Source organism: Ursus americanus, chromosome 24, assembly GCF_024610735.1.
Source record: "Ursus americanus isolate L20-20 chromosome 24, mUrsAme1.1.p, whole genome shotgun sequence".
Lineage (NCBI taxonomy): Eukaryota > Metazoa > Chordata > Mammalia > Carnivora > Ursidae > Ursus > Ursus americanus.
The window spans coordinates 40,963,915-40,975,262 of NC_142150.1; the positions used below are offsets into that span (position 1 = coordinate 40,963,915).

General features: G+C 61.6%; 1 protein-coding gene across 1 annotated transcript; it reads left to right on the forward strand.

The window, feature by feature from the left end:
• Positions 1-31: 31 nt before the first annotated feature.
• OVOL1 (ovo like transcriptional repressor 1) lies at positions 32-10,733 on the forward strand. Its single transcript, XM_045775678.2, has 4 exons — positions 32-131; positions 7,084-7,301; positions 9,050-9,239; positions 9,498-10,733. Exons 1-4 carry the CDS (start codon positions 32-34, stop codon positions 9,791-9,793), a joined length of 804 nt encoding a protein of 267 aa, XP_045631634.1. The 3' UTR covers positions 9,794-10,733.
• The last annotated feature ends 615 nt before the right edge of the window (positions 10,734-11,348 follow it).

Consider the following 11,348-nt stretch of genomic DNA (forward strand, 5'->3'; position numbering starts at 1 on the left):
GCGGACGGTGCCGGGCGAGGAGGGTTCGAAAATGCCCCGCGCGTTTCTGGTGAAGAAGCCGTGCGTCTCCACGTGCAAGAGGAACTGGAGCGAGCTCCCCGACGAGGAGCGCGGCGAGATCTACGTGCCAGGTGAGGCGAAGTCCGAGGCCCCGAGCCCTCCGCCGCCCTCGATCCTGCGGCGCCCGCGGGGCTGGGGGCCCCGTCCTAGAGGCGGGCGTGCCGAGCGCAGCGACGCGGAGCCCGGCTGCGGGCGCAGCTGGGGCGCCCGATTTAATGTTTAAGCGGCCTCGGCCCCGTTAGCCAGCGGCGCGGGGGGAGGAGGAGGGAGGAGAGGGGAGGGCAGGGCGGCGGAGGAGGCGCCGAGTGGGGGCGGGGGCCGGCGGGTGGGGGCGAGAGCCGTTCCCAGGCCCCGCGGCTGGGCTGGGGGCAGGCGGGTCCGTTGCGCGCGGGCCCGCGCGGAACCGCCCTCCCCTCCACTGGCCGGAGCTGCGGCGCAGGGGAGGCAACGGGGTGTGTCACCTCTCAGGCGACCCTCCACTCTCACGTCGTAAATCCAGAAAGCCGGGACTTTTATGAGGCGGGTGGAGGGCACTGGAGCGATGCCACCTTGGGGGGGGGGAGTTAGGGAGCGAGCTGGAGTTTCGGCCGCAGTTTGTGCAAAATATAAGAGAAGACTCGTTTAAGCCGCCTTCATGGATCTCTCCGTCTTCCCCGCACTCTGGGGGCCAGAAAGTCGTGGTGAGGGTCTGGCCGCCGGGGGGCTCCCAGCCAGCCGCCCGGCGGAGTGCGCGGAGACCGTGGGGAAGGCACCCGGCTGCAACCCGCTTGTCCTGAGGACCAAGGTGGGATCAGGTCTCACCGCTGTTAGAAACGCGCCTCCTTCTAGAGGACAGGGTTGCAGAGGACATAGTTGAGTGGAAAGGGTTTTTCGGGAGCCCAGCGCACAGCCAGGGGACCAAGCCCCCGGGGCAGCTGGTACACCCAGCTTGTTTTCGGAGGACTCCTTGAAAGCGTCCGAGTCAACTTTGAATGAGTAACCCGAGTTGTTTCTCCCAGTGGCATCTTCCTCTGGAAGCCCTGAGAACACTTCTGTGCCTTCTGTCCTCCTCCACCCCCAAGAAAATCTTTAGTCAGGAGAAAGCCAGCTTCCCTCGGAACTCCCCCTCCCCACGCCTTGGGGGTGGGGCGGGGGCCGCGCTGCACACCCGGCCCAGCGCCTCCAAGGGAGGGGGGGGGTTGTAATTAACCAACCGACTTTGACCCTTGATCTGCAGGCTCCCTGGCACCGCCCCAGGCCTTGTAGGAAAGTGGTGAAATGAGGGCGGTGAGGGGCCCTGTAAGGGCCCTTGCCTCAGTTTCTCTCCTGAATAAATTGGTGGAGACAGTGGGTGTAGTGGTGAGATCTCAGTGGCCTGACCCGCCAGGATCCAACGGCCTGTGACGCTGTTGGGAGGTTTCACAGCTTAACCTTATCTCAGGCGCCCTGGCGCTGTTTCTACCGCCTCCTTAAAACAAGGGGAAACTGAGACCCAAAGGCAGGTGAGCTGCCTGCTCACCTGAGGTGGATTAGCTGTGGGCCCAGGATCCCGTTTATAGTTTCCTGCCTGACCAAGGTCCCTGGCGGTCGGCTCATTGGTGGTCTACCTCCAGAAGAGCCGGGAGAGGAGCGGAGCCCCCTTCCTCCCTCCTGCCTCCTCCCTCACCTGTGTTTGTCTTGCTGCTCAGCTGCTCCTTCGGATCTGATAAACTGAACTTGGACTGTGTTAAAGGTGAGCCGAGCCTTGCCGGAGACTCAGTGTGCTGTTAGTTTTAGTTTTATTTCACATCCCAATCAGTAACAGATCATGTGTTGACTTCTACAAAGGACAAAGAAATTCTGTTTGTTCGAATCATTGACTTCCTTGCATCCTGGTGATTTTCCCCACCACGTTCTGGGGGCCGTAGTGGGAGTGTGGGGGAGGCCTCCAGCCCAGGGGCTGTCCCATCAGGTGATGGCCAAGGAGGGCTTCTGGGTGGTCTGGGCCACCTGCTGCTGCTGTCCAGGTGAAGGGAGCTGTGCAGGCCTCTCACCCTACAGGATCAGCCCAGATGCTTGGGTCTGGGTCTAAAGCTGGAGGGCGCAGGTGAGAATTTGCCCTCATCGTTCTGGGGAGGGAGAGTCCTGTGGGGCGAAGCAAAGGGTAGAAGGCAAAGCACTTAATTTAGCCTCTAAAAGCCATGTGGCCCACTGGAGAGTTTTCCCACAGGTTTTGGAAATGAGAAAGGGAATGTTCTTGGGCCACGCTTGGGTGCTTCAGATGGCTGGAGAGTGGGGAGTGTGTTTTGTGGTGGCTTGTCCCCTGGCTGAGCCATTCCATCACTAGCCGACCATGACCCCAGGAGCCGGCTGGGCACGTTTCCTTCACCCCACCTCACAGACTCAGCACGTTGTGACCAGCTAAGCATTGACCCGGGTCCTGCTGGGAGAGGCCCTGAGGGAGCTGGGGAACAGGGAAGCGTTTGAGGTCTGACCTTCCTGCCAGGGCCCTCTGAGACCCTTATGGCATCAGAGAGCCCCTGGAAGGAGATACTTGTACTGACTGAAGGCTCAGGGCGCCAGTCTGACCAGCACTCTAGCCTCTCTCCCTCAGGCATGATTCTGGAAGTTCCCACCCCCAGGGCAGAACCTTTTCCTGGCCTCACTCCCCTTCCAAACCCAAGGGAAAAGCCCAGAAGTGGGCACAGGGGTCTGAAAGGTCATAGCGGAAGGGAGATTGCAGGTTTCCTATTTGGGCCCAAGAGCCTGGCCTGAGCCCTTCACTCGCCACCCCTCATCTCCCAAGGCATTTCTCCTTTGCTATATCAGTATTAATATGCAGGGAGTAATGCTGGCTTCTCGAGAAGGAACCTAAGCACCTGTACCCAAGAGCTAAATCCCATCTCTTGGACTAAAGGGGAAGCCAGAGAAACAGGGATGAAGCCCCATACTCCAAGCCCTTGCTGAGTCACAATGAAAAGCCAGGAAGGTCCTTGAGGGTAGATGAGCCTGGGAGAAGCCTGAGAGCTGAAATGACACCCTCCCAGATGGGGGCATCTCAGGGCCTCTTCTGGGCCCCCATGCACCCCCTTCCTGGCGTTGGGGCCTCTGCAGTCTGTCCTACCAGTTCACCAACACACGCCCACCCCAGGGAGGCAGCCAGGCGGAGGTGCGGGAGACGGGAGTTGCTCAGCCCGGCTCTGACTGCGCAGTGCGGGAGCCTGGGCTGCTGTCTGTCCGGGCCAAGGTGGACAGGCTTCTCGGTCCGCTTTGGGCCCCAGAGTACATGTGTGTAGGTGGGAGGGAGTGGGGGTTGGGGGGAGATCAGGCCTCCAGTGAGGGTCATGCTTCTAATTCCTGGGAAGTGCTGGCAGGGAAGGACATGTGTGCCATGCTCTCCAGGGAGCAAGGCTGGGAGCGTAGGAAGCCAGACAGTGGATGGGGACAGAAGAGCAACTTGGGCCTGGGCAGTGGCCTAGATGGGGCTCCTGCCTGGCCTGTGGGGCGCTGTCCCGTAAGCTGCCAAGCTGTTTGCTCCAGGCTGGGGTGACCTGAGGCAGACTCCTGCCAGACCGTTTGTCCCAGAAAGAAAGCAGGTGAGGGCAAGTCCTCTGGGCACAGGGAAGACTAGAGCGAAGGGTGGCCACTGTTGATGTTCATTTTCGTTCGGAGTCCCACAGGGGTGCCCAGCCCCGTGCTGGCCAGAAAGGTGGGGGAGGAGGCAAGCGGAGGCACAGTCCACGGCTGGTGAGGGCTGCCCACCCTGGCGCGGGGCTGAGGTGCCCAGTATCAACTTCGTTATGGACACAGTGAAGAAGGCAGTTGGGAAAGGGGAGAAAGACACTGCCTGCGAGAGCAACTTGGCATTCCCACAGTGGAAGCCAAAGGCTGAGGAACGGGCCCGTTGTGTTTCCAGGGCTGCCCGCCTCTGCCAGCTGGCTGGCACTCACTGCCTTTCGGGCACTGCTAGCTGACCTGCCGGGGCTGGAGGAGGTGGGCACAGGGGACCCCTGCCTTTCCTGATAAGGGGGCAAGGCCACCTCACAGCAGCATGGGTCTTGCTGATACACTGTCGCTCCCCATTCAGAGCTGAGTCACCCCCCCCCCCAGGTCAGCACCAGCTCCCATGTGATCAGAGGTTAGGCATCCTCACATGGGCCTTACCCGCCCTCCCTAGAGAGCAGCCCTGACCTGAGGCCTGGCTTGGGGTAGGACCTAGCCCTCTGTCCAGTATTTGGCCAGCAGCTTGCAGTCTGCGACAGAGGGGACTTTCTGGGGGCGAGAAGGGGGGAGCTGGCCCTTGGGTGGAAAGCTGCCCTGGGCCCATGCCCTCAGCGTCATCCAGCAGAGGTGAGCTGGGCCAACGGAAGGGGAGCCAGCGAACCCCTGAGGGAGTACAGAGAGGGCCAGCTGGTCGGCCTTGCCTGTACCCCACACCTGTGGGCGGGCAATGAGTAGCCACGGCCTCCGCCTTGCCGGAAACATCTAATTAGGGGACAGAGAGCAGCCCAAGCAAGGCCCAACCAGTTCTGCTTCCTGCCTCCTGCCACCCAGTGACACCCAGCGACAGGAGCGGCACGCCGATGAGCATTCCGTGTGCGTGCGGCAGCGGTCGGGGCATGCTCTCGGGGGTGGCGGGAAGACAGGTTTGGCGGGGTGGCTGGGATGAGGCAAACATCCCCATCCTGGCACCCCGTGGCTGCCCGGCCAGCCTCGCCGGCCCCTGGCTCAGGGTAGAGGCAACGCAGAGGCCAGACCAGGCAGGCTCCCTCCCTGCACCCTGTTCCTCGGCACCAGCTCGGCAGGGTTGCTGTGGAATGGGAGAGGCAGGCATGGGAGATAGGTCTCCCCAGCTGGCGTGGATCTGTGGATCCGTGGATCCTTAGCGCCCTCCCCGTGAACGCCGCCACCCCCCAGTGGCACAAGGGAGCCAAGAGTGACAACTCATTTTGAGCACAAACTGGTTAGCCCTCACCTGCTGTCACTCCTCCCTCTGCTGCTGCTTGTGCAGGAGGTGTGGCCAGGCTCCAGCTTCCAGGAGCTTCACTCACGCTAGCCGATACTGAAAGACAGAAGAGGGTAGAGGTTTCTGTTTGTCTCTACCTGGATTGAGAAATGGAAATTGTCATTCAGCTTTGAATTCCTGGCCAAGATCTCTCTCCAGTAGCTGGTAAAGTGGCATCGGAAGCTGCCAGCACTCTGACACACCCCTGCCCCCTCCCAATCCCCACCCGGTGTGCACGGACAGCCGTCACTGCGGGGAGGCCGGAGGGACCCCGAGAGCTTGGGCCTGCGGGCCAGCCTCCCAGAATTCAGAGAGAGGCGCCAGGCCAGCTCAGAGGCCGGGCCAGGGCCAGGCACTGGTGAATCAACTCCCGGAATGAGGTGGCTCGTTAAAGTCCCCTGGACAGACGGACGCCAGTGCCAGCAGAACGGGTTCTGGGCGGCAGGCAGGCGCATTCTTCCCTTGTCAGACCTTTGTTGTGTTTTGAGGGGGCGAGAGTCAGGGCCTCTCCCGAAACTTCTTTGGTGCTTTCATATTCACTCTTCCTCCATTAGTAGTTCCTCGACCTTCCCTGTCTTCTGCTTCCAGCCCCCCTGCCCTGGGGCCACTCTCCCTGGGCCCCCGGCCTCTCTGTCTCAGCAGCTCTGGGCAGGGGGTGCGCTGGGCCTTGTTCGCAGGTCTGAGACTTTACTCGGCCTCCTAAGTCCTTCTCCCGGAAGCACATGCATCCTTTCCTTCCTGTGCCCCTCTTGATTTTTTCCTTTTGAAGCTTGGAAAGTGTTCTTAGCTTACGGGGCTTAACTGCCGCGGACCCTTGCACAGCAAGACGGGCTTGAACTGCGCACAGGGCCACTCAGACAAGGTTCTTTCCGCAAATACAGCGCAGTGCTGTAAATGCATTTTCTCTTTCATAAGACTTTTTCGTAGCACTTTTTTTTCTCTAGCTTACTTTATCGTTATGACACACAGAAACATACAAAGTACGTGTCACTCGACTGTTTCTGTTCTCGGTAAGGCTCTGAGCAGTTATGTTTTGGGGGAGTCAAAGGTTATATTCGGATTTGCAACAGCCTTGTTAAAGGGTCAGCTGTATAGAGTTTAGCCCTTGGGAAAGACAAATACTGATAAACGAACGCGTTAACTAGTTTGCCCCCCGCTTTGCTCAGCTTCGAGCCCGTGCCCTCTGTGCGCTCAGGCAGCTCTTCAGGTTCTCTGCTCCACAACTGGGGGGTGGGGGGAGGCAAGCCTCTCTGGCCCCGGTTGGTGTGAGGTGTGTGTCGCGGGGAGCGGCCACCGCGCAGGGCTGCCAGGTATCGGCACCTTGGAGGGCGGAGGCTGGGAGCCCAGCCCTCACGGTGCTGCAGCAGCGAGCGGTCCCCGCTGTGGGGGAGGCTTGCATAAGAGCTGGGCACGCGGCCCGGAGACTGTTAGCGCCATCCACCTGCCGCTCCCTGACCTCCTCCCTGCTCCACCTCACCTGGCCTGTTTGCCTGGCAGTGGGAGCGGTGAGCCTAGAGCCCCGAGGAGCTGCAGCAGCAGCGGACGCCAGCCAGCCCGGAGGACCCCCCGGTCCCCCCCAGGCCAGCAGCTAAATCGGCCCGAAGCAGCAGCAGCCCAGAGTGGCCCAGGCCACCAGGGACCCTTCAGGGCCAGGGATGGATCCCTGGGCTCAGAGCCTCCGGTGGTGCCCCTTGTCCACGCAGGAGCATGGATGAGACCTGGAATCCAGAGGGACTGGCCCAGGTGGGGCAGGCGGACAGCTCTGGAGGGATAATTGGCAGGGCAGGTTCGGTCCTCCCAGTTCCGCTAAGACACAAATTACTCAGCGGGCAGGCCTGTGGGCTGTGGTGCTTGGCGGCCGTCACCTGTAATTACCTTAATAGGGCAGGAGGGAGGGGCAGCATGTACGGGCTGGGGGCAGCCTGCTCTGCCATGTGCCTGCAAGGGGCAGGCGGAGGCTCCCGGGCCCAGCCAGCCCACGGCCAGGCCAGCTTCCTGAGAGCCCACTGAATCCTGTTCTCCCCACCAAACCCCTCACCTGGCTGTTCTTCTCTCTGCAGTCAGTCTGGGCTTCTGCCCACCACAGCCCTACCGGGAGCCAGAGCCGTCGGTGGCTGAACCCCCATCTTGCCCCCTGGTTTTGGACATGAGCCTTCGGGACTCCAGCTATAGTGTGGCCCCGGGGCCCTGCGTGGTAGCCCAGCTGCCCTCCGAAGACATGAGTCGCTTGGCAGACCCCCAGAGCAGAGACCATGGCTTCCTGCGCACCAAGATGAAGGTACTGACCCTCCCACTGTCTCCGAGGACCAGGAGCGTGTCTGTAGACCTGTGTCCAGCCCACAACACTGGGTACAGCCAAGAGGCTGGCCTTGGATCTGGGTCTAGGTTTCTGCTGTGAAGTGGACCCAGCGGGGCACAGGTGGGTGGTGGTGGAAAAGAAGAGAAGTAGGTCTAAAGTAACAACGTCATGCATTGGGAAGAAGCAGCAGGGTTCTAGAGACATTTTGCCCTTTGGAGTCCATTCCAGGAGTTGTTTCGGTTTGTTTCTGGCCTTAAGGGGACCCAACTCTTTGCACGTCCTAGGATAATCGGGAGACATGAGCCCAGCTCAGCCCCTTCTCCTGGCTTCCCCTCCGTGCTGCGTCCACAGTGAGCTCTGGAGTCCACTTGGTGGTTAGCTGTCCCTTGAGGCATGTGCCCAGTGGTCTCCACCTCACCCAAGTGTGCCACTTCCAGCCCCGTCGGCACCTGAGGCCTCGCATCTAGGGGAAGGGGGGGCGGCCTCAGCGGTGGGAACCGTAGGGAGGGCGTGAGGCAACAGAAATGCCCCTGCTTTCAAGGAGCGCAGACAGCTGAAAGGTCTAGGGTCTGGAAGCACCTGCCGGTAGCGATCTAGTGGAAGGGTTCTTGTAGCTCTATTCTGTGTGCCAAAGGACTGAAGAAAGCTGGCAGCGGAATGCCCTTCCTTCCTCCCTTCCCTGTGTAGGCCAAGCCTGTGTTGTAACTAGAGGGGAACCACCCAGACATGTGCTGCTTGGTTGGCCAGGGAGCCAGCACGGTGGCCCCGAGCCCCTGTGGGCCCTCCTCTCATCCCGTGGACCCTGGTCGGTAGGGAGGGCTGGGGGGAGGACACAGGGCACAGGATGGCCGCGCACATGAGGAGTGAGTCCTGACCTGAAAGGTCTTGACTGGCTGGCAACTGGAGGGCTTTCCCTGGGGCCAGAGCAGTAGAGGAGGGGTGTGGTGTGACAGGGTGACGGGATGAGGTGCCAGCAGCAGGGCCACCCGCCGAGCATAAGCTGCCTCTGGACGGTCATGGCCGTGGAGGATCGAGACCATGTCTCTCTGTGCCAGCCACACGGCCGGAAAGGCACTGCCGCCACTCGGAGCAGCACCCCTCCCGAGGGGCAGAGGGTGGCCAGGATTTGCTTCCATATGATCCAGGGCCAGGGGGAGGCTGGGAGGGAAAGATAAACCAAGACCGGCCCTGAATGACAGTCACGGTACTCAACTCCACGTCTGAAAAGATTTGGGATTTTCCGTAGTTACAAAAGAAATGACAAGGTTTATAAGCAAGAGGGTTGTGAGGACGGCAAGGGGCCTCCGGTCATAGCGTGTCAGGCCTGGCTCCAGAAAAGCCAGGGGCTGGGCTCCAGGCTCTGAGCGGCGGCCTCGGCCTTACGGGGCTGCCCCCTGTCTTACCTCAGAGAAGGCGAACAGAGGGTACAGGCACAGACCCGCCGCTTCGAGCCCAGTGAAGGGAGGCCTTCCTAACAGGTGACGGTGACCCCCGCTGTTTCTACACGTAGCTCGCTGCCCGTCTCTAGAGATGGTAAAGGCGCCGGGTGGCAGGGGATTTGGGAACCGACAGGAGGCCTGACCATTGACCCGAAGGTCCCTTCCAGCCCCTGCACGGCGGATCTGTGAGCCAGCGGGGGGCTGGGGGCCAGCGTCTGTATCCTCCCAGCATGCCCACCTGCAGCCCCCGCCCCCAGACGGCTGTCACACCACCATCCTCGCCCACAGGTGACGCTGGGGGACAGTCCCAGCGGAGACCTCTTCACCTGCCACATCTGCCAGAAGGCCTTCACCTACCAGCGCATGCTGAACCGCCACATGAAGTGTCACAACGACGTCAAGCGGCACCTCTGCACCTACTGCGGGAAGGGCTTCAACGACACATTCGACCTGAAGAGACACGTCCGCACCCACACTGGTAAGAGGAGCCCCTTTGTGGGGGGGCAGCGAGCCCCGCCAGCCCCTGCACGGCGGCGGATGCACAGCCCGGGAGGGGTGTCCCGGAGCTCAGGCCGGAAGTCCCCCTCGGCGCGGCTCCGGCCCCCAGGGAGCTGGAGACAGGACAGGCCTCCTCTGCTCCTTTTGCCCTGGGTCAGGTGGCCGGTCCTCCGTGCGTTGGGGAGGCCGCTCACAGGCCTCCTGTGGGCTCCCTGACACCGGCGCCGTCCCCCCGCAGGCGTGCGGCCCTACAAATGCAGCCTGTGCGACAAGGCCTTCACGCAGCGCTGCTCCCTGGAGTCCCACCTCAAGAAGATCCACGGCGTGCAGCAGAAGTACGCGTACAAGGAGCGGCGGGCCAAGCTGTACGTGTGTGAGGAGTGCGGCTGCACGTCTGAGAGCCAGGAGGGCCACGTCCTGCACCTGAAGGAGCACCACCCCGACAGCCCGCTGCTGCGCAAGGCCTCCAAGAAGGTGGCCGTGGCCCTGCAGAACACCGTCACCTCCCTGCTCCAGAGCAGCGCCCACCTCTGAGCAGGCGCCCGGCCCGCTCGCCTGCCCGCTGCCTGGCCGGGCCGCCCTCCCGCCGCCTCTCGCGGGACGCGGTGACCGGCCCGGAGCCCCCGGGCACATGTGCCCGCTCAGGCCCCGCACGGAGCTCCGCTCACGGGTGCATTCTCGTCTGCTGGGCGAGGCCCGGCTGCCTTCGGTGGGAAGCAGCCCCCCTGCAGAGAGAGGACTTCCCTCCCGGAGGCACATGAAGATGCTCCTGCCGCTTCCTCCTGGGAGCACAGCGGCGGGAGCACCGGCCCCCACGGGCCCCCCCGCCGCGGACAGCAGAGGGAAGAGCCCGGCGGCGGCGGAGAGCAGCCGGGCAAACCGAGGTGCTGGGGGAGCCAGCCGCTGCCTGCCCCGTGTGCCTCTCACGCTCAGGGCTGCGGGGGGGCGGGCGGGGGCCCCTCTGACAGGGAGAGGCGTACGCGTGCACAGCTGTGGACGTGTGCGCGCACAGGAGGCCTTTCCACACATCACCTCATTGTTAGGATATCGATGACAAGGTGCCAAGGAAGTTTTATTTCCTTTTTTTAAAGATGACACATGTACAGATATTAATATATTTTTGGTGCCGATGGCGGCTATTTTTAAGAGAGGATGGAGCTGGCTTTTTTCCCTCTCCATGCAGTTCTATTTATCCTGGACATTTCATACCTCCTCTGTGCCTTGGCTCTGGGGGGGCCTGTCCTGAGTCACCCCCATCCCTCCTGTGTCCCGGGATATCTCACCGGAGACCCTCCTCCAGTGCTGCCTGGGGGCCGCACTGCACTTTTCCACCTTCCCCTTCTGCTGGGGTCGCCACCGGCTCCTCCCCGCCTCGCTCTGCCTCCCTCCCACATCTGTTCAAGGCATGCCTGGGGGTAACCAAGAGCCTGCTTGCCTCCTAATAACAGACCTTTTGTGCATCAGCTTACCATTGCGGAGGCCAAGAGTTTGTCCAGCTGCAGCTGTAGGAGAAAGGCCGGTGGGGTGACGAGTCTTTGATCCGCCCAGAGTCCACCGTCTGAGACACTAAGGAGAGAGCAGGACCAGGCTGCAAGGCCTGCCCTTTCCCTGTTGAGTGAAAAACCCTAGGGCAGCAGCAAAAATGGGGGCGGAATAATAACCAGACCCATCAGAGGCCTCTCGGGAGGACTGTATTAGAGGGCTTCCAAGTGATATTTGTAGCCTATTTTCTGACACTCTCGCATGGCTAGGCTGGGCTGTGAGCCCGTAAGGAGCGAGCCATCCTGGGGCTGGTTGGCTCCATCGGAGGAAATCAGCCACCAGGCTTTATTGGTGTGGCTGTGTTTCCTGCTAAAAACAGGAAAGGGGGTGTGGGTCAAAAGAGAGAGGGGCAGGGTTGGAGCCAGCCTGCCAAAGAATGAGAAGGCAAACTCGAGAGAGGTCCAAAGAAGGCAGTGGGCCGGGTGGCGCAGTGAAGCCGAGCCCCTGGGCAGAACCTGCCCGCGGCTGCATGGCCCCAGACCGAGTGGAAGACGCTTCTCAGAATGCCTTCTGACTGTGTATAGATTGTTCTGGAAGCCTCCTGTTT

Coding starts and splice junctions, on each gene's coding strand:
- OVOL1 (XM_045775678.2), top strand. CDS start 32: ATGCCCCGCGCGTTTCTGGTGAAGAAGCCGTGCGTCTCCACGTGCAAG. Junction 132..7,083: donor CGGCGAGATCTACGTGCCAG/GTGAGGCGAAGT, acceptor TTCTCTCTGCAG/TCAGTCTGGGCTTCTGCCCA. Junction 7,302..9,049: donor TCCTGCGCACCAAGATGAAG/GTACTGACCCTC, acceptor CCTCGCCCACAG/GTGACGCTGGGGGACAGTCC.